We start from the raw sequence: 22,208 nt of genomic DNA on the forward strand, positions 1-22,208 counted from the left end.
CTGTTATGTAGCCTCGTCTGATAAGCCTGGAATTGCTTGCAGTATAGATGATGATGATGATTGTGACTGTGGTGTCGATGACGGTGGTGATGGTGGTGAATTGGTCGCGTATTTGCTAAGTGGGCTGCGCAACACATTTACTTAATGCTATATATGCAACTGCGCTGCAAGATTTCGCTCCCAATCCGATGACTGCGGAAATGGCATTGTGACTCTGCTTGAAAATATCGCAGTGCTTAACGTGGTAGCAGCATAGAAAAGTGTTAGGAGTCGCGAAAACTTTTTCCATTACGCGGCATGATGCTTGGCTTGAGATGATTTATTACTCAAGTATTTTGCATTTCTGTTGCATTATAGATGTCAGCCGTAAGTACAAGTGCCGCAGTTTGCCAGGCGCTTGCGCAGCTTGGTAAAACGCAAATAAAGTTTGGACAATCCACCAGAATATAGAAAAAAAAAGCGTTAGCAAAACTTGGCACAGCCACTAACATCGCTAACATAGCCGCAGCGCACGGTGCTTTGGAACTAGCCACTGTTTATCATAAATGTCTAATCCTGTTGCCAGCGCACTTCAGCTGTTATGATTGCTTATTAAAACTGAGGTATAGTCGGTTTCCGCGAAGTCTTCGGCAGCGAAGCGAGCAAAGCACGCCCGATGAGGGCCGCCGATGCAGGCTTTAAGTACATAGGCTTCACCGCATAACAGTAATGTCGCGTGCAGAATGAGTGCGAGAGACGAAGGCCACACTGACTCACGCCCCACGTTCCCCTCGTCACGTGGTAACACAGCGCTAACGCTGCCAGCGGGTGTGCAAGGCCGTGCAGCCGACCTGTCTCCGCGTACGAAAAGCGATCGAAGAGCGCCTTGAGGGGAAGCGGCAGTTGCAGGCGTGCGGTGTACCGTTCGATACATCGAATGACCGAGGAAATTGGTATTAATGAAGCCAGCAGTCACCGAAACCAAGGAAATCCTTAGCAGAATGTGTCTAGTTTTTGTTTTTAATTTGCGTGGCTGATCAACGAGAAATTAGTGCACAGTCATTTATGCCGGAAAGGTAATTGATTAGAAAGCCGAAGAAAAAACAAACACATGCCGCCAGTGGGATCCGAACTCACGACCTTCACGTGTTGCGCACGGTGCTCCATCACTGCACGACTTTCTTGTACTTTTGCATAGGATTTTAAAGGGGATAATCTGTGTGTTCCACGTAGCCAATAATTTGAAATATCCGGGTTCGATATTCTGTGCTCGACTGTATAGGTAAATCCTGCACAAAAAACCAACCAAATCTAGTATTTTTCCATTCGAGTAGTCACAGGCTGCTGACGTCTCTTGGCTTGATATCGCTATTCTTCTTGCTGATGACAACCGCGGCAGCAGGGCGTTAAGTGCTACAGATATTGCAAACGATTGAATATTGCAGAGAGCAAGTCTAAAAAAAAATTTTTAATGCTCAATTCGCCAACGTCTTAAGCACGTTGAGATGCTTCCATATGGTGGAAATGGTCGTGCCCTAACTAAATGTCGGAAAGAATCCTCCCTTCCTTTACTTCCTTAAAACAGCTGAAAGGCAATTTCAGTTTTCGTTTTCTGATTTGCTAATCTCACGTCACCAAAGCAGAGCAAAACACGAACTTTATTTCATTGGTTTTTATTTATTTAGCGTCGTAAACAAAGTACTTTCCTGTCAAACGTTTCTTGAAAACAAAATAAAAAAAAATCCACCAAAAAAACGCGTGGCTGCCGGGCACCGGCGCGTGAAACTTTACGTAACTCTTCTTTTATTTCCCGGCAATTCAGTGCACTTCACACATAAGCGAAACTACTTTCAGATCCGTTTGAAGTACCACCTCTCAAGCCTTCATGTCGCTTCAATCCGCTCATGTTGACGCGAGCTCCCAAATGTCTAGACATGTGTCCAGGGACGTCATTTTATCGACCGGCTGCTAATTAAGCTCTCAGCTGCTATCTTTACTGCTGTCTGCTACCTCTGAAAAATTTACGGCCGCAGTGACTGGGCCTTACGCAGCGAAGCGCGGCTTCACGTGGGAAAAATGTGAAAGATACAACGTGTCACATTTTGCCAGCGGCCGGTTCCTTACGCTGCCTAAGATGAGTAATCAGAACTGCATAAGCTGTGCTCTGCTAAACTGCTCTTCCGTTCTCGCATAATTAATTCGCATTAGTACCCCAGACCTTCCCTGGCGATGCAGCCAGTGCCTGGAATAACAAACAGCAAGGGTCACGCCGGACGATGGAGGCGCGCAGGAAGGCGGAGGCGGAGGAACACGAGTGCAAACTGAAAGCGGCGCTCCGTTGAGTTAAACTCTTTTTTTTTTTCCACGACGAAAAGTCTCGGCACTTAACAATTTCCATCGCGTGACTCTATACGGGCGGCATTACAGGCCCGGGAAAATGAAAAGTGTACATGTCTGTGCAAGCACGCGTGTATGCACATCATGCTTTAGAGTGAACCTTGTTAGAGTGGCCAAGATATGGTTGCTCGGCATACTGCAGTCGTTCTGTATTCCATTAAATAATGCAAGTCCTCGTTACTCTGTTTCCAAAGTTTCAGTGCCCCTGCATGGATGCACTGCATGTCCCCCCCCCCCCCCCCCACACACACACACACAAAAAAGAAACGATCGAAATTGGCACCTGGAAGCTCCTTCCACCCATAGAGTTTCTCACTGCTACCTAGCGAGAAAGTCTACGCCACCGTCCATGCGAGTTTCTTAAAGAGCATTTCATCTACCGCGGGGATACCGTGAAGACAAATTTCGTATTTAGCTTGGCTAGTGTTAGGCTTATGTTGAGCGCCGCCTGCATTCCCTCTAGGTAACATCGAGAAACTCTTATGTTCCTATACCAACAGCGACCGCCATTTTGAAATCCCCGTGTGACGTCACAGGGGCATACACGACACCGTGTCATCTGCGATGCGGGCTGCGAGTTCAGCGGACATGACTACCCTCCCTTCATCGACGAGATCAAAGAAGCAGCTGTCCCTCATATATGAGTGACTAATGAACAAGTTACTGCACGAGAGTGAAAACAGTAACGTAGGTTTTAATCGGTAAGGTTAAAACGACGCTTGGAGATACTTAGACACCGTGACGAACAGAGCAACATGCACAGCTTGGTTCTTCGCAGGCTACGTATACTGGACAAAGCAGCGAGCTATGTTTGCACGCCACCGGCGGGTAAATGGCAGCGCAAAAGCAATGAAACACGAAAAAAGAAGGTACTAACAAGCAATGACCAGGAAGTAAGATAAATAAAAAAAAGAGCGCCTGTTTCGCAGTCTCGCACTATTTGTTCTACGTTTATTCCGAACGATCGACCTGCATTTCCGAAGTGCGCTCACAGTTCCAAAATGCTTCGCCGGAAGGGAATTACGCGTGTCGCTTCCTCGCCGGCTAATTGGGAAGCTGTCTGGATTATTACGGCAAGTAATTTTGGAGTAGGACGCAGTGTGTAGGTACAATTACGTGCGCTGCGAGAGCAAGACCTACCAACGGCGCTGTTAAGTTACAACATTCCCGGAAGTTTGAACGGGTATTACACTGGGTCTGAAGATTCAGAACATCGGCAGCATCCCAAGGGAGCCTTGTATTGTGTTGTAGTAAACTATACACCTGATGAAAATAACAGGATGCAGCTACAGCGAGAGACACCGCGTTAAACGAATGCCAATACTCCCTCGCGTCGTGACCCAGCGCTTACAGCGTTAATTTGTGGATATGGAGGTCGTTGGTTCTAATCCTAGTTTTTTTTTTCTCGCCCATTTTTCTTCCTACTTTATTTCCTCAAAGGAAATGTTCGCCTTCTATCTTCTGGTATCAAATTTATTTTTTTCCCCAGTTTCGCTTTTACACCCCAGCAACCAACTCTCAGCATTCCAGTGTCCAGTGCCATACTGGACCTATGATATGATCAGACACGGCACTCAGGATCTCGCTCCCGCTGGCTCTGGGTTTTGCAACAGGGTTCTACCAGCCGAAAAGAATGCGCGTTTTCGAATAATAAAACACACACTTACATACAGCTTAAGAAGCCGTTGCATTGGACAGTCTTCTCGGCTTCTTTCATGCCACAAGGGTGACTCTGGTGCTGTCTTCTTCTAAATCGAGGTTTGAATTATCAGACGAGGGAGTAGCAGGCAACAGCTTGCTGGTAGGCAACGCAACGGCCCCACAACGGTCTTTGCAGCGCACATCGGCAGAGGGCAGCATGGAACGTGCCGTATTACATATGCAGGAGCATGCTTGGCTGCTAAAAAACTACTCTCATAGCATAAGAGTGCTTTACTTAAAAATGTGTGATTTAAAGACACATCATAGCCGAGCGATTTCGACTTCTTCGACGGTCTCAAGATGGGCGCGGCGCGATCATGCGCGCTTCTCCAAGGGTCACTGCTCGAATATTGAATATTGCGCTGAAAGTTTCTGGGGAAAAGAGAAAAATGGCTTGCATTTCTAAGAAAAAAAGAGAAGTAAATGGAACTGATAGACCGGCCGCCAGTACGTCAACACAGCGAACAGCGTGCAGCAAACGATGCGGAGCGGATATGCTCTCCTGACGCAAACGATCAAAGCTGACCAGACTAGAAAGTTTTTCGCAAAACAAACATACAAAAACTCACTTTAAAAATGTCTACCGCATCGAGTGAACTCAATTTTTTGGGGAATAGTAATATGAAGCGTGGCGAATAAAGCGCAACAAGCAGTTTATGTTCAAAGATTGGCTGTCACGGCCCCTTTAAGTACAAATTTGGGCCTCGTAACTTCGCGATTACCTCGTACAGAGGGCAAAACGCTTGTCTAGAACACGTTCTGGGCGTGTTTCGGGCTAAACACGCGATATCTAACTATAACATTTGGTTAAAAAAGTCATGCCGCGCGGCCGCTTGACGGCGCTGGCAGAATGTGAGCAGTGTGGCAATATATGCCATATTCCAGCAAACTTGCGAAGCTCATCACTCCATCTGATCCTCGGCAGTCCTCTGTTACGTTTTCCTACCCTTGGTGTCCGCTGCGTAGGTAAAGAAATGGGGGCGGCGAGCCTTCTGCGAACGTACGCTGAAGAATTCGCCTCCGTCTAACTTACTATGCCAATATTGGCTCTTTTTGTTGCGTTTTCCTACGTCGGCTGGGTGTTTTCCCAAGCTCTGTATTTATAAACCCTGAAACGGTTGTTTGCACGGCTTCCAGTTTTCGGTAACCACTGTTTGTTCATCGTTGCGTTCGTCCTTTGTGTGCGATCCACTGGCGTGCTGCCGTTCCCGCAAACAAACTTAACTGCGTTCCGGCGTGTTTTTTTATTGCGGCCGCGGAGCAGCTAGGTAGTATTTTTTTTCTTTTCTCACAACGGTCGTCCTCAGGTTGTTGAGACGTGTTTTTGGGGTAAATACGGCGTTACCGCTAATACTGCCACAGACGGTTTCTGTCGTTTAGAATTAAAATTGAGAGAACACGGACGTACTGAAGCATTCCTTCCCGTCTCTCATTTCCTTGACGCTTCCTCGCCGATCGACGCTGTACGTCTTTTTTTTTCACCTGTCTTTCTTTCCTTTCTTTGGCTTTCCACTTCTCCCAGCTGCCTGCCATGCCTGATACCTTGCACCGGTGGTCGGCACTGACAGGACCATACAAACTGCTAAGTAAACATCGTCACAAAATGATCCTAAACAAAGAACGCTAACTACGCCTTTCCACTCCCTTTCGGGAGCGGACTCAACGGGCAACAAGCCGAGACGCTTACCTTAGTGCCAGACACGTGCTGCATTTATGACCTCTTCTAGGCTTTTGGTGAACGCTTGTGATTCGCGCCAAGTATGCAATGGCGGTGAGCTTACCGAAAACGCACTGGTACCAGTGCTGCTTTCCGCGAGGACAGAAGCCTGGCACGAATCGTGCCCTTTCGCGTTACGCCAAGCAAACGCACTCAAAAGGCGTTCGACCCAACGCGGTCGTTCAGTGGCTTTGGCCAAGTCCGGCCGCTGCTCCCAAGGTCGCGGATTCGATCGCGGCCGTGCTTCGATGTAGGCAAAATACAAAAACGCCCATGCGCTGTGCGATGTCAGCGCATGTTAAAGAACCCCATGTGGAGTAAATTAGTCAGGAGCCCTCTAATAATACGCGGTCTCCCATAGCTAAGTAGCTTCGGGACGTTAAAACCCCACGATCTTAAAAAGGCGTCCACTCAACACCAGCGCCCGAGTTGCTACTCTTCAGTCGCTGCAACGCGTCGACCGCGGCCTTTTGTCTCGCCCGTGTGAAGAGGGTTGCTCCTTCGCTGCTCTGACGACACTCCTGTTAGATGGCAGCCCGAAAAGTGCTCTTCCGTCTTCGCAGGTCGCATTCCTTTCAGCTGTGCCTCGATGCGTCCAGCGCGTAAGACAAGCGGACATGCATCTTGGCAGCGCGCCGGTTCCTAACAGCAATCGATTGGCGTGGTCGATGACAACAAAACACGCCGCCGAGAGCTTGAGTGTGCGGTGGAAATTGATAGAACGTCAGGTCGATCAAATGACGGGCTCTGCATGATGAAAATATTGCCACCATAGCGACGACGACAACAATGCAGGGAGGATTCTCGGAGCAATGCCCTTGCAGACCACGATTTATCTCCTCGGGGAAGCGCTGCAGCGCGGCCACGAAATTTTGTCCTTCACGAAATACTGAGGCTCGCTGACTCATTTTCGCTCAGCTTGAGCCTCGGGCAGCCTTTCGTTTTTCCGCTCTGCTTGCTGGAAGATGGATCTGAACCAGAACGTATACAGCCGGCGTAGAGGCCGTCTCGAATAATGTCTAATGCGGCCACTCACCCAGAAGGGTGTGCAACCGGGGATGTTTTCGATGAAGTGCAAGCTGCGGTTCCTGATGCTGAAATGCTAAGTCAGATAAATTGCGCTGCTTTCAGAAGTGGATTTCGTGTTAATTTTTTTCTCGACGAAGAGGCGTAGTGACAGGGTTTTGAGATCACGCGCTGGATGTGCAAAACAGCAAACGTTGAGCGGATAATCGTCGATATCTCCGTGCCAGCAGTTGGGTTCTTGACGAAGCTTGGTTGAAAAAAAAAAAAAAAAACAGAGTAAGCGCATTGACGCCGCGCACATTTACTTCGTGCTCTGAATTGGGAGTTGTATCACGCTTTGTGCACATTTTTACTCTACACTGAGGTAGTGCCCAGACGCTAGCCGTAGCAAAAAAAAATTAACAGACAGTCGTGGTTGTCTATGACCTGCCTATGGGTCGTGCTACTAGAGTCCTTGGAGAGACAAACTCCCAGGCATCGTTCTACAGATGTCCTGAAGCCCCTTTTGCCTGCTCAATCTTTCTTCTCAGTACATCCTGTACCAGAATACTATATTTTAGAAAAATATGATTAAACCGCAATGAATGAATAGCGTACGCGCGTTAAGAATAAGCAATGCCACCGGACGTTATGCGCTGGTAACGCATGCTAATGTAGTCCCCCTGCAGCCACAAGCGCGAAAAACGCGCTTCGCTTCACGCTACCTCCATGTGATTCCATATGAGAACAGCCGAACATTGGTGCGGAAGCCAAAAAGCTAGACAGATGAAGGCATTTTTCACGACCACATATATGACGCTCTCATGAGCTTCGCATCTTAGCTGCTGAAGACAAACGGTACAATGTTAGAAGAACACCATTTAATGGAAAGTGCCTATGGATATAACCACCACTTCAGGTGCGTGGACCCGTTTTCGTCTAATTTATTTATTTAAACAAACTACAGGACCTTTTTGAACCCTTGCAGCAGTGGTTTCACAACATATATATTTATACAAGATACACAAAATACACGACGTAAAAAAGGTGTGCACACTTCTAAAACACAACGAAAGGTAAAAGATACAATTTGCTAGAAAGTAAATTAATACGATTAACAAATGAATCTACTGTAGTACACGTTAAGCATCCTCGGGTAAATTATTCCAATAATAAACGGCAGCTGGAAACAGTACATGCGGAGCGGACACTGCCGAGGCTAACTAGTCGAACTACTTTACTATGATTGTTCTAGATGAATGTCCGAAAGGTGCGCGAAAGTAATGAAAATTCAACAATTTAATGCGGCCGTGAAACAGGAGGAACAAACTTAACTAAGTTATTTTTATAGGAGCTCCCTACACTGTAAACATGAATTAGTCTGTAAGGCAAAAAAAAATGAGTAATCTGTCCTCTAGCGCACTCCCTTTCAGGGGCAGGCTATGCCACCTGAGTGCCGAGGTAGATTTAGATCGCTAAATATACGCTATGCTTACTGCTGGCAATGAGGGCATGTTTCCGCCTGGAAGCATAGCAACATGATGCACTTAGCAATGGGAGGAGGCTTTAAAACACGGAACCGGAGGTCCTGCGGTTAGCAAACAGAGGAGATTGTAACCTCGGTTAGAATCCTGGTAACTGCAAAAAGTTCAGAAGAGTGCGGTGGGGGCTAGATGGTACAATATTCTTTAAACATAACTGCGCAAAGGACGAGCCTCTTTTCTGTGTCCCTCTTTTACGCATGTTTATGTTTTTATGTTTGTTTTCGTTGTTTCCTCAAGAGGTTAGAGACTGTATGATGATGATTTCCTCCTGATGCCCTGTATGATGATGATTATGATGTCCTCAGGCTGAATGGCACATACCCACGGCGGGGGATTGGCCAGGGTGCATAGCGGATACAAACGCACTCATGTACGATGCTGTGGCCACTTCGTTTTCTTCATTTCTTTTCAAGTTGAGGAGTATTGTTTATGACTCTGAGCGAATTTTTATGATATTCGCTCGTACTTTATTTGTTCTTAAAGTTGGGTTCTTGAGATTTTGCTAATTTTGTATTATACTAGGTCTCAAACCTGTCACAGCCTCAAATGAGGCTAGCAGTATGCTGTAATAAATAAACAATGCAAGAACTTCGCATGCTTTGAAGAGGGAATCTGTTTCCGTTCCCAGCCATAAGTATTCCGTATATTTAGTGAGAAATCTGTCCGACAGTTTGGGCAACATACCCTGTACCTACTAGGGAGTGCGTTAAAGCACCATTTACTCCCTTCTCCTTGCTTATAGAGTAATTTGTATTTCGAGTGCATTATATCGGCAGATTACAAGGAAGGTCCGATGAGTAGTTTATAAGCGCCGAGTTTAATATGAGCAGGTGCCGTCATATAAAATAATAAAAGTCCTTCAGCTTTGGAACAAATCGATTTAATGTGAGGGTCCCAATGCAGATTAGATGTTAGGGTGAGGCCCAGATACTTCACCTGATATTTCTTTACTCCTGTCGCCAAGCATGTAAGTCAAATTTATTGGCTGCTTCTTATTAGTGACTGTGATGCTAAATTTTAGTCTTCCTTGCGCGTAATTTCATACCCCCAAGTCTTGAAACATGAACAGGCTTATTCTAGAGAATCATCAAGTTGAAATTGAGCTTCGATAATTTTGAGGGCTTTAATGACACAATCGTCTGCAAAACGGCGAAGTTGAACAGATGAGGAGACACAGAAATGAATCTCATTTGTGTGACTGAAAAATTAGAGGTGCGAGAAGTCATCCTTCAGGTACTCCGAAATAAGCAGCCAAATTTTGGGAAACATATTTACTGTTGTAACACATTCTTTTCGATTATTTAGATAACTGGAAATCTTGTGGAAAAAAATCAGCGCGAACAACACAAGGGACGTAGGAAAAAAAGAACATACACGACGACGACAGGCGCTGCTACCAACTGTTCATTCATTGCTTACAAACCGCAATGTGTAGGGAAAAGGTGAACATGCGCAGACAGAAGCGGAACAGTAAGGGGCGCATCACGCAATCGCGATTCTCAGTAAAACGAATTCAAAAATGCCCTCTCCGAATCATATAGGTGGACAGAAGTGTCGTTCACACATCGATCAGATAGGTTTTTGATATGAAATGCTTCTAGCAAAAGGCGAGCTTTTTCATAGGCGCTCCTGCCCAGCACCCTGGTCTCCTCAAGTCGCGCCCTACACGTGCTGACACAAGAGGATAAATGACGCCCGATTAGAGCATGTCATTATTTTCTATATTTTTGGCGTGCTCCCATAGCCGTTCATTGATGCAACGGCCAGTTGCATCAATGCAGATGCAGCACCAACTCACCCGGCAGCATGCTCTCCTGAAACTGGAAATCCATGAGGCAACGTTAAAATTTATGCCAAAAGTTAATAACTTTGTAATTAGGTGATCGTGTCGAACAACATCGAACGCTTTAGAAAAATCCAATACTACGCCTGTCTGATTGCCTTCATTACCGTGTTAGCGATGTCGTGAGTAATTCCAGCAGGTTGTGTTGCAGTCTAAAGTTCTGTTCTAAAACCATGTTGTTTGTCATAGATGAGACTATTCGTTTCCAAATGAGAGATAATGGCTTTAAATATTATGTGTTCCATAACTTAGGAGCTTGTGTTCGTGAACAATACCAGTTGATAGTCACTCATTTGAAATTTGGGACCCGATTTGTGAAGTTGAATTAATTTTGCGCCAATCGTCTGGCATCACGAGCGTCCGCAAAGAACTTGAGTAATTTTACACAGATATCTGGACACCCATATTTCTAAACATGAAGATATTTGAAGGTAATTTGTGAGCTGCAGCTACGTCCGGTAGACAACAGTGCATATTAAGCGGAGGAGCCGCCGTAGTTGGCGTTGGCGTGTCGAGAAAATCGGGATGGGTCGGGAGGGTTATGACGCCATTATACCATCATTAGGTACGCTGCCTCTGAAGAAAGGAAAGCAATTGCGCTGAAAAGACAAAGATGGTCGAGCCGGGGCTCGAACCGCTGCCCCTTGGGTCGGGAGCCGGGCGCGCTACCCCTTGACAACTGAGGATCATTCACTCGGCTTGCGTAAGTGAACAGAGTTCATGCCTGCGAAGTGATATGCAAAGATTACACAGGCCACTGAAAGGACGCATTAACGCTGTCGGGGAGCTTAAGTCCTCCAAAAGATTTTGTCCGTACCGGATGAACGGAATGCCCACTCAGCTGGATGTCGACCACAGTGTTGACCCACCGGGCGCAGATATAAGCAATTATGAAAAAAAAAAAAATGGGCCCGTGGAGATCGAGGACACTCGGCAGGCTCAACCTGCACCGTGGAGCCATTTGAAGCATATGTTTGTGAAGGCTATGGACCGTGTATCCCCGGGCACATTATTCCTTCACCTGTCATTGCACTGTTTGAAAAGACTGCAGGCTAAAAGTTTTAACAGCGGTAGTTCGGATGCAGGCTTTATTAAAATTTCGCCACACGGAGAAGGCTTTTGGAGAAACAGCTGCAGAGGCATCTTGACGAAACAGCACTTGAATGTGTGCCGAGTTTTCAATTTCAGTCGCACCTCAGCGCTGCTATCTGCGGTCATTACGCATTTCCACAGCGCTGCAGAAATTGGCAACATAAAAGAGATGATAGCAGAGCAGAAGACTGACCCTTTAACCTCGTCCAAGAAAAAAAAAATTCAGCTGGCAGAAAACCTGCACTCAAGTGGTTTGTTTAATGGCCTGTGATCCATGCACTTGACTTAAAAAGTCGACAACACGGCACCTTGTCTTGGCGGTGAACAGGTTTCAAAGGAGTCCATCTTTTCGTTCTGCTAGTCCGTTATAACGCCTCTCTCGTGCACTGGTATGACGAATACCTCGTATGCAGCCGCGAGCAGTGCGCCGTTGTTCGGTGTCCCGGGAAAAGAGTAAGCAAGAGATGTGGGCGGCTATGATACGCCTCTCGCATGAGTAGTAACATTAACGTCGATTACAGTGGTGTGCTAAGGAGCATAGAACCGTGCGGAGCTGCTTCTAAAAGGGGCAAGAAGTTCAGACTACACGGCGGTGTCTTCTAACTTGGTTCTTGCATGAAAAAGAGGAAAGAAATGAAAGAGACAAGTAACAAAGGCTATAAGGCTGGTCTGCTGCACACCCACACCTAATCTGTAATAAAAGGAACGAACATCGGTCTGTGCAAACCAGGGGGGGGGGGGGGGGGGGGGGGGGGTTCGCTTTAGTAGGGCAGCGAAGATGCCAACGCGGTAAGAAAAGCGCGTATTCACGCCGTGGTCGCCGTGAAACACTTCAGTGCAATGAGAGAGAAATTTGGAAGTTATTTTTGCGCCCATAGCAGTAACCGTACTAGCCCATTCCAGCCAGCGTTACGTGACGTGTGCTCCAGCGCCATCGAACAGAGGAGAGTGAACAGCATGTGCATTAAATGAAAGAGAGTGCTTTAAAACAGCAAAAGACAAAAAATATTTTCCCTGTTCTTAGACGTTGCGAGAGGCTCGCAGTCCCTGTGCAAAAGTGCGATCAATCTCTCGCACCTGTTGCATGTGCGTGGCCAGGCGCGACAAGGGCACAGCGCAGTGGCCCCACCGTCTTTTATGCTGGTGTTTCAAGGCACCTGTGTAATCTCATGAGCACAAGTTTTCTCGAGTGTTCTGTTGCGAGCCCAGTGCCTGTGTGATATCTTCTTGCTCTTGTGTGCTAGCGTATTGCAGCGACGCACGAAGCGTTTCGTTTCTTGAGCGCTGCGTCGTATCGCGTGATATTGCTTTGCGGAGGCCATAGCAGGCAGAAGCCTTGGTGCAAGAATATATAGCATTACAGCAATGAAGAGTGCTTTTCTTGCATCAGTATTTCCTCGAAGACTAATTCGCTTTCGACATGCCACTGGCCCAGAGACCTTAAGTGCTCTGAGTGTTAAGTCAACACCCCCGACCATGCGAGAGAGAGCGTAGCGGATTAATTAAACGTGCAGAGCGGGCTTATTACGGCCGTCTGCAGTGCTTTAACGTGGACGCAGATTGGATCAGACACTGCTTTTTTTCTACTTTGATGCTATTTCAGTAAGGCTACCGGGGTTAGGACCTTTCGTTAATACCTGTCAATTTTCGCTCAGCAGGAAAAAATGGAGATGAGACTGAACGTGCGATACTGTGATCGTTTTCCCTCCCTCAGCTTCCTCTATATTCACTCTTCAGCGGAAGAACCGCGCGGTATAGACGCCAACAGGCTGCCCAGGCTCCTACTTTTTGCAAGCTAGAGGGACTATAGGCGTGCGCGCCATTCGGCTGAAATCATTCTCGGCCCGCGAGAAAAGAGAACAACGGCGAAAAGGGCCCCTCGACACATAGGTCGATCTCTGCCCGCAAAGTTTCTGTGGCTTCGCCCGGGTGTCAGAACCTCTCGTCGAAGCCCGAACCGCCCGCGGTGGCAGGGAGCTGGACTGCGCCGAGCCCCCGGTTTGATGGAGCACCTGCGCCGGCGCCGTGGCCTGAACAGCCCGGCACACGCGCGCTCGCCGCCGGCGAGTGAACGACGAGCGACGGCGGAAAGCCGCCTCGACGCCGCTTTCGTCGAAACGGGACCGAGGGAGGATTTTCCGTGGGCCTCGCGCCTGACAGGTGATCTCTCCTGCGGTACTGGTGGACGCCGCCGGGCGAGCCTTCGCGAGCCGGGACGCAGTGTCTCTCGGGCTTTGGCAGCGCCTTGAAATGGCAGCGGGCCGTTATAACTCGCCTGAGCGAAGTATGCTGGAATGCGACGTGTGTTTCTAGCGCAGGAGCGTCGCTCAGAGTGTACCGAAAACTGGCACAGCCGGCAATTTTTCAGACAGCTGCAAGACTTTGAGCTGATGCGCTAAAAATGAAGCATTTCAGTGCCCAGTAGCCACGTTTTATATACTTAAAAGATGCGTTTTTATTTTCGCTGTTAGCGTAGTCCAACGTATGCCATTTCGTCATCGAAGCCACCGTTAGAGTAAATTATACTTCTGGAGGTAGCACTCTAGTTCCCGCGACAGTCGTTTAGCTGCCCCTACCGCAGTCGATAGTCTAATCATCCATTCAGAGTACCTGACGGACAGTCACCTAAGGCAAAGTCAGTTTTTTTTTTTTTTACTGTCCAGCCTGTTGAAAGAGCCTATCCACCAGGTAGCGAGCTTATTACAACGACAAGAAGAAAAAACAGATTCTAATTTAAGCCTGCCTCACGGTTACTTCCCGGTGCTAGGGGCGGATTTAAAGCGGGCAGGTTTTCCCACCCCATTCGAGCAATTCGACGTATGTAAACCATGCTAAATCACATTTTTTCTACATAAAATAAAGCAATATAAACATATGATTCAAATGGGACTTCCCCCAGCCGCCGCTCCAAGAGTGCCTCGTAAATCCGCCCCTGCCTGATTCCTATGCACAGACGTGAGCACGCTTGCGTAGAGCGGACGTGCGGCGTGACGCGGAACAAATTAAGTGAAGGTGCTCGTACCTTCGCGCCTTCTATGGCTGTGCTCAAGCGCAAGTACTCCCTTCATTTCCTGCCCACAGCACAGCTCGAGCGCTCTAGACAAGTCTGGTCACGACTGTGCATAAAGCCTACGATCCAGATCCAGAGAAATTACTTCCCTGCCATTACAACATGCTACACACACTGAAGCCGTGAGCAAAAAGTATAATCTGTACACCGATTCCCTCAGTATACTCAAAGCTTCACAAACTCCAGAAACGCAGTCATACCGTTACTTGACGATATAATGCAGAATATCATCCAATAAAAGAAAATTTTGATGGCCCCCGAGCCTTGTCAGAATTCGTGGCAACCAGAGGTCGGATGTGTGCTCTGCAGAAGCTCGCAACGCACAAATCAAGAACGCAAACCTGCCATATAAAGATTGCACGAAGTTAGTACACCATAAACTGAAGGATAAATGGGAGTCTATATGAAATGATGAAGTAAATTATAAGTTACGCCAGAAAAAACCTATTTTGGGAGAATGGACGTCATGCACTCAACAAGAAAGTTTCTTCGAAATGATGCTATGCAGCCTTCGTAATGGTCACGCGCACCTTCACATAACATTTTACTAGCGAACCTAAACAAACCTACCTGTGAAGCATGTCGAGAGATAGTTACTGCAAACCACGTTTTCGTTACATACTCAAAGCATGAGAAGGTACGGAAAAACCATTTTGCTATATTTTACAGTGATTACAATCCATCCCAGCTTACTCTTAGAGTAAACGCAATTGTAAACTTGTCATTGGTCTTTAAATTCCTGAAAGCAGGATCGTTTTTAAACATATTATAGCTTTTAACGCTTTCAGTTCCTTTATTGTAACAAACATACATTTTAACACTGTGCTTGGCGCATGATAGACGTAGTTGCTTATGTGCAACAAAACCTAATACACGTTGAAACATTGAGTGGCCACGGATGCAGACCAGAGTGCTTGTGTGCTTGCCTGTGGTGACTACCGGCTGTTTGTGAGCAAGCTGCCTTGGTTTCTAAGCGTTTCAAGTAATGCTGACGTCGAGGATTGCTCGTGGCTTTCTGTGCAAACGATCGTGTGACCATGCTGCCGTTGAAAAAGAACATCCGATGTCTCCTGTTCTGGTTACGTTGTCTGGCGCTGTATTGACCCGAAAACGGCGTTAATATTACAAAAAAAAACGACCACAAAAGCTGGCCGTTTTCCCTGTTTAAGAAAAAACATTTAAAAAAAAATCAAGAAATGGCAAAGAGACAATCGGTCGTTCTTCTTCAAGCTGCTATTCCCAAGACGAAAATACCAGGTTCTGTTTTCAAACAACCTTCGCATTCCAGTTCTTTCTATAAATCACTGACAGCGGGGAACGCAAGACTCGGGGCGCGAGAAACAACAGTGTCAAGCGGCCGTGCAAAGAGGGATGGGCTGGTAGGGGAGACACCCGAGGAGGAGCAGCGCGCCATAGCAAATGACAAGGTCAGGCGGAACATGTGCAAACAGTGCCGGACGAGTGAGCCGGCACGATCAGTATGGACGACGGACATCTGCGCCGAGCCCGGCGTATGGGCCGCCGTCGAGGGCCGCTGAAGAAAGAGTGGCGCTTAAATATTCAACCTCGCCGCGCGGAGCCCAGCGTGCCCTGTCGAAAAAGTCAAGGCCGCGATCATCGCCAGCAGTGCACGGACACGCCGAGGAGCGGCGGCGGCGGCTGCCCGGACGCCAACAAAAATGAAATCGATTCTCCTTGGCTGGCGGTCCGCACGCGAGGCAATCCGAGCCCGGACATGCTGCAAGAGGCGCCCGCCGTCTTCGTTCACGCAAGCCCTCTTCCGGGAGCGCAGCCGTACAAACGCGCATGCCCCGGCGAAGGACACGAGGATATGCGCGACGCGCTTCCTTCCTACGCCCGCTGACCACGGTTGATGCACACTTTTTAGCGCTGCGCTCGCCGGTGCTCGTTCATGCAGCGGTTTCGGAAGGTGGACTCCTCATGATCCCGAAGGAAGCCGGTGGACGCAGCCAACGAATACATCAGATACAATGTTTTCCACCACGCGTCCATTGCCCGCATGTATCCACCGGCGAAATTGAAACCCCCAACCAGTGCCTCGGCACTCCTGACAGGTGGAGTCTAGATCGACGTTCGAGCCACTGAGCCACGGTTTTAGCGGAGCACGCGTGACATAGATTCACAGGGAAAGCTTGTAAGTATCGAAAGCCAGCGTACTTGCGTGTGGGCAGATGATGGCCGTGGAAGGAGCCCTGATGATGCCTGATGAGAATGAGGTCGATCCACCTCTCATGCAGAGAGCGAAGAATATTCATGTCGATATCCTGGTGCGGCCAGATCGTGAGAAGACATGGGATCTAAACTAACGAGAGCAGAGGGAAGGATGTTGGCGATGACTAGGAATAAGATATTTGTTGGTTGGTTGGTTTACGGGGTTTGACATCCTGAAGCGACTCAGGCAATAAGGGACGCCGTAGTGGAGGGCTCCAGATAATTTCGACCACCACGGGTTCTTTAACCTGCACTGAGACCGCACAGTGCACGGGCCTCTAAAATTTCGCCTCCATCGACATGCCACCGCTGCGGCCGGGATCGAGCCCGCGTCTTTCGGGTCAGCAGCCGAGCACCACAACCACTGAGCCACCACGACACTTGAATATGATGTTTGTGTGGGGGACAATGAGATAAGCATTCTGCAGTTACACAGCTTATGTAGTAATTTGAAATGCGCAGACACCACTAACACAACATCGCTGCTAAAAATCAACTGTTCAGAACGTTGCAGGGAAAACATGAAAACATAATTAAAGTAACCTAAAACAAACACTATCCCCCCTTCCCCCAATTCCTCACACACATTAGTGCATAAATCGCGTACAAGTTCTTAAAACAAGAACGCAAGCTCACAAGCTGTCTACACACATGTCGCGATCACGTCAGGTAGTTTTGTTCGACAGGCTTATAGACATTAACTTGGAGAAACTTCTGAAAAGTATTGGTCATTAGTGTTGTTTACAGCGTACTAATGTGGCCACTGCACACGCACAAAAAAAAACATCGAAGTGTCTTAAAGAGCACGACATAAGTCCATGTACTTGGCTTCAGCGAAAGGACCCTATAGCCTGTTTCCCCGTATGGAGCAGAAAGTAATTTTCTTGAGGACAGCAAGCAGAGTGACGCTGGATCGAAGCGTCCCCACAGTCTTCTCAGGATTGCGCACTTTAGCGCGATTAACTCTGAGCGAGAAGTTTACGATGTTGAGGGGCAGGCCGGGCAAATGTTTCGACAGTCACTTGACCGAAATGTCTCAAGAGCAATGAGTTCTAAGAACGCAAAACCGTTAGCAATCACAAATACAACCAGTCAAGCATTATAAAAGCAGAAGACGCGGAGCAGTGAGGTAAAACAAAACAAAGACCTGCAGCGTGCTACCACAGCGTGATGCTCCATACGTGATCAGACAACTTCGGCAAACTTTAGGCACTTTCGCGTCGTTGGCCGTCGCGTCCCAGCCTCACTGAGCGCTTTGCTAGCCAACGGAACGGCAGTGCTTTCCGGTTCACTCTTTCGACCTGATTGTGCGTATATTCAGGGCTGCTATCGCGGACCATTAGGGGAAGCGCTCTCCCGCTGAGCCCTTAATGGAACAGGAACCCCAAGGCGTCCTCGGGGACGGTGGCTGAGATACACTAATGCGGGCGCAGTAGACACGGAGTGGCCAGGGTGTCGCGGGTATAAGTGACGCCTTGGGTTTGGCCTATTCGGTGGCTCTGCGTGCGTTTGGCACGTCAGGGCAAACAAAGCGCCAAAAAGTGGGAGTCGAGTGCGCCACGCGTGTCCCTTTGTACGCACTGCCAAGGGCGCTATTCGCTTCGGCTCAATGACGCACTTTGGGGGGCAACAAGAAGTGCGGAATTCTTCGTTTTCAGCGTAATCTGGTGATGACTCAAGAGGGAGGGGAGGGCGCACTGCAGTGTTTAACCGTCGCTTATTTTCGGAAGGAATCCGCAGAAAGGTGTTTGCCTTGTTGCAGGCGCGACGGAGCGGGCGGCCTGCCAGACCCGATGACGACCGCAGCCAACGGCTCGGTGGCCAGCTGGACGCGCGACGAGGACGCCGGCTCGGGCCAGAGCGCGGCCGTGCGGCTCACGCTGCTCTCTTGCGTGTCGGCGGCCGGCTCGCTGGGCGGCGTGTTCGTCATCAGCGCGGTGATTGTGATGGAGCCGCTGCGCACGCGCGGCAACGCGTTCCTCGTGTCGTCGGCGCTGGCGCACCTGCTGGTGTCGGCGCTGCTCCTGCCGTCCACGTGCGTGGCCATCCTGGCGGGCGTGACGCGCGACCCGGGCCTGTGCCACTTCCAGTGGGCCCTGCTCGTCGTGTGCCTGGTGGCCAGCCTGCTGTCGTTCGCCTGCCTGGCGGCCAGCCAGGGGCTGGCGCTGCGCTGCTCGCGTGGCGCCGTGCTGGCCGCGGCCCTGGCCAGCTGGGCCGTGGCCGCCACCGTGGCGCTGGGCCAACGTGGGCTCGGTCTTGGCCCAACCTTCTGCGGCGGCGCGCCGGCCGCAAGCAACGTGCCCCTGCAGGCTGCCGTGGCGGCGCTGTGCATCCTGCTGCCCGTGCTGCTCACCGTGCTGGGCTTCGGTGTGGCGCTGGCTCGCGCCCGGCGCCGCGAGCCCGACGGCGCGGCGCTCGAGCTGCTCAAGAGCCACGTGGCTGTGTACCTGCTCACGCTGGCCATGTGGGTGCCCGGCGTGGCGCTGGCCGCTGTGTCGCTGAGCCGCCAGGTGCCGCCGCACCTGGTCGATGTGGCCTGGTGGCTGGCGCTGTCGCACTCCTGCCTCTACAGCTACGTGTATGCCGCCACGCACCGGACGTTCCGCGTGGCCTTCAACAAGCTCTTCTTCTACTGCTGCTGCAAGAGCCACGTGACCTTCTCGAGGCCCTCGCGTGAGCAGCGCATCGGCCCGCAGGGCTCCGGCGTCGGCCTCAGGGTCCACATTATTCCCGCCATGAACATTTACTCGGCCAAAAAGGACTCCAGCCAGGCGGCCGTCAAGCACTGCGTCCAGGGCAAAGGGCTGCACTGCAGTTACGACCTTTAGCCGGCCTCTCTCTCTGTGTGGTGCTACGGCGCTGACCTCCGCGGGTCTTCGCAGTGAACCTGCTCTGCTTCGCTGCTGTCAGCGCAAACGGGGACGTTCAACTATCTGTGCTCTATCTGTGTTTTCAGTATTCCTGAGCGACCGCCGTGGATGAAGCATCTGTCGTATATCTAACGGTCCAGACGTGTGTCAGTGGAAGATGTACTTACGTTCTTCGAAGATCTGTTTTTTCTCCCCCGTCCCATTCAGTGTCTCGAATCGAGCTACGTGTAGCTGCAGTGCGGAAAGAGCGGGATGAGAAGGAAGAATACTATGGGCATGTAGTTCTACTACGTTTTGCATTCCGATCAAGGCAACCTCGCAATCAGTTTCTCCCCTTGGCAACAAAATTTCACGTTATGCGCTGGTTACCCTAGTGACTACCAGAAAAGAATGAAGTCACTCCGCTTAATCCATGAGCACGTTTCTTCTCTAGCAACAGCAAGCAGAGCACAAAAGCTCTAAAGGTAATTCAAATTTACACTAACTTTTTACACTGCTAGAAGCTAGAAGAACAACTCCTCAACAACAAAGTATGTCATGTCAACCTACATCGCGCTTGCGAATGAGAGACGTCGAATTATGATCACACCTACATTCCTCGCAAAGCGTTTATTTGCTTGTACCGCTCACCGATAAAATATAAGCGTTGGTTTATTTCCCTAATTCTGAAAGACAAGCAGTTCAGGACAAGAACCTGCATAGCGTGATAGACTGCGTAATTCAAGGGACTATACATGAACAACAGTATCAATGTTAGAACTTTAAAACTTAACAAAGCATTTAGAAATACGGTTTTGTTCCTGTGGCGAACTGCTAACATCTTAACTACAGTTGGAGATGATAATACCATAATACAGGATGCATTTATGTTTTGTAGGCGCTTTCGTACGATGAAGAGCGAATGAGGGCAAGTGCGAAGAACCAAGTGCTGAGCTCAAGCTAGAATATTTTTGTTGTTAAATACACAGCAACGCCTTCGCTAAGATTTTTGCTATTAATAGCAAGTATTCTTGTAGGAAATTCGCATTATTGCCAAAACAGCGTCGCCTTATTCAAACTCCGGATTTAGTGGCGACCACCAGACACACGGCACTTTGGTACAAATGGCTGAAGCTTGCTGGCGTTCGCTTTTAACGCAAAATTATTGCAGTGAGTTGCATTTCCGCAAATTGTTAGGCTTTAAACTCTCCCCAAAAGCCGAGATATATGCTCTATTTTTTAAGAGAGTCTCTCTTTTTTGTTTTTCTCAGCTACAACACAGTATTGCTATGTAGGCGCGCTGAAACACGCTTCGACTGAAACGCCCGCCGTGTAGACATCGAAAGCGGCCTCTTCGCGACCATGCGCATCGGTGAGGAGTCGCGACCACAGTGCCAAACTATTTCACCCGATGAGTAGTTCTTAGGCTTAGAACAATAAGGGAGGAATCTAAAAAGCCCGAAATTTCAAAGTTTACACCGACATAGCAGCTGTAGTAAGCTTGAAAACGTACCAAAAAAAAAAAAACGCCATTAAAGTGCCTGTCACCACTAGGACTGTTCGATAGATGGCCGGATAAGCTTTGCAGCAACCTCGAAGTACCGTTTTGCCCATGCTTCTTAATAAAACAGCATAAATCTTCTGGTTTAAAATCCAGAAGAGCGGAACGATCACACTGCACTAGTTGTTAAATCCTTCCTGCGTTAATTTTTATCAAAAGAACTTCACCTCGCAAAGAATGGCACTGCTTTGCACCTAGGGTATAATTAGTCACGACATTTAACCTTAAATTTTGAGACTCTGTGCACGAGCCCACTATTATCGATCGATTCTTCTGACGTGTCTTCGTACGCGTTATTTAATATTTAGTTTTTTCACCGCAGCACAACTGCAACTTGAGTGTCGAGCCGAACAAGAAAAGAACCGAATACCAGGTCCCAATCAGCAAGTTATTCTTCCGAGCCGGAAAATAGCTAAGCATATCTTGCCTCCCCACCCTGTAAATGAACTAAGTCGAAGAGATTAAAAGTAATTATTACTCTATGCGAAAAAAAGACAACGTTTGGGAAAGATACGCTCCGTGCCAAACCTAACTCCGCGCTTCCTATTGCTTGGAAGCACTTCAGGGAGCACTGACGTCGACGGTGTTAGGCTGCAGCACTCAACGCTCTGCTGGACTCGTGCACGGCAACAAAGTTTGAAATAAAAAGTGTGTCCCACACATTTGACACCGCAACGCAGATAACGCGTGCAATTAGAGGATAGCCTCACAGGCAACCAAGGACAATGCGAAGCATTCGCCTGGTAAGGTACAGTTTTGGTCAAAAGTCTTCAGCCCACGCGGTCTGATCTTCAGCCGTGCGATAGATGACACGCCTGAAGCTCTGAATTTCTGTGGGGTGAGGAAAAAAGCCCTCGTCCCCACCTCTCAAGAACTCCCGGTTTTTACGGGTGCCGTAAGGGCTCCATTGTGTAGCTCAAATGCAAACCATGTAGCCTCAACCTTCTGACCGAAGCTGCATTTCGAAGTGGTTTTGGGAAGGTGCGATAGTCAGCGGCGCCCTAGCTCGTTGTCGTGGGGCGGCTAAGATAACTGGCACCGTAGGCGCTCAGTCGTAGACTGCTGCCGCTTCCTGACACAAGGCAGGTGCCGCCTGCTGCTTCCATCGGGGTTTGTTGTTCCGATCTCGACGCGCGCGTGGCTGCCGCCAGCAAGTATTAGGGAATACTGCAGCTTCATCGCTTCGGTGTCGCATGACGCGTGGTTAATTGCTCTAAA

At 48.9% G+C, this 22,208-nt stretch overlaps 1 protein-coding gene and 1 long non-coding RNA gene across 6 annotated transcripts in view; one reads left to right on the forward strand and one right to left on the reverse strand.

Moving 5' to 3' along the window:
- The window catches only part of LOC149350334 (uncharacterized), a 183,446-nt gene extending 166,784 nt beyond the window's left edge, over nt 1-16,662 (reverse strand). Inside the window, exon 1 of the long non-coding RNA XR_016290329.1 lies at nt 16,527-16,662. This is a non-coding gene — a long non-coding RNA (uncharacterized LOC149350334). The remainder of the gene's footprint in view (nt 1-16,526) is intronic.
- LOC149350335 (uncharacterized) overlaps nt 1-21,665 on the forward strand; it is a 165,326-nt gene extending 143,661 nt beyond the window's left edge. For all 5 annotated transcript variants that reach the window (XM_089579358.1, XM_089579355.1, XM_089579357.1 and 2 more), the window contains one exon: nt 18,343-21,665. In XM_089579358.1, coding sequence (XP_089435484.1) covers nt 18,343-19,408 — 1,066 coding nt within the window. In that variant the 3' untranslated portion in view covers nt 19,409-21,665. The remainder of the gene's footprint in view (nt 1-18,342) is intronic.
- The last annotated feature ends 543 nt before the right edge of the window (nt 21,666-22,208 follow it).

The sequence above is a fragment of the Amblyomma mixtum genome, chromosome 3 (assembly GCF_055824585.1).
Source record: "Amblyomma mixtum isolate Tamu chromosome 3, ASM5582458v1, whole genome shotgun sequence".
Taxonomy (NCBI): domain Eukaryota; kingdom Metazoa; phylum Arthropoda; class Arachnida; order Ixodida; family Ixodidae; genus Amblyomma; species Amblyomma mixtum.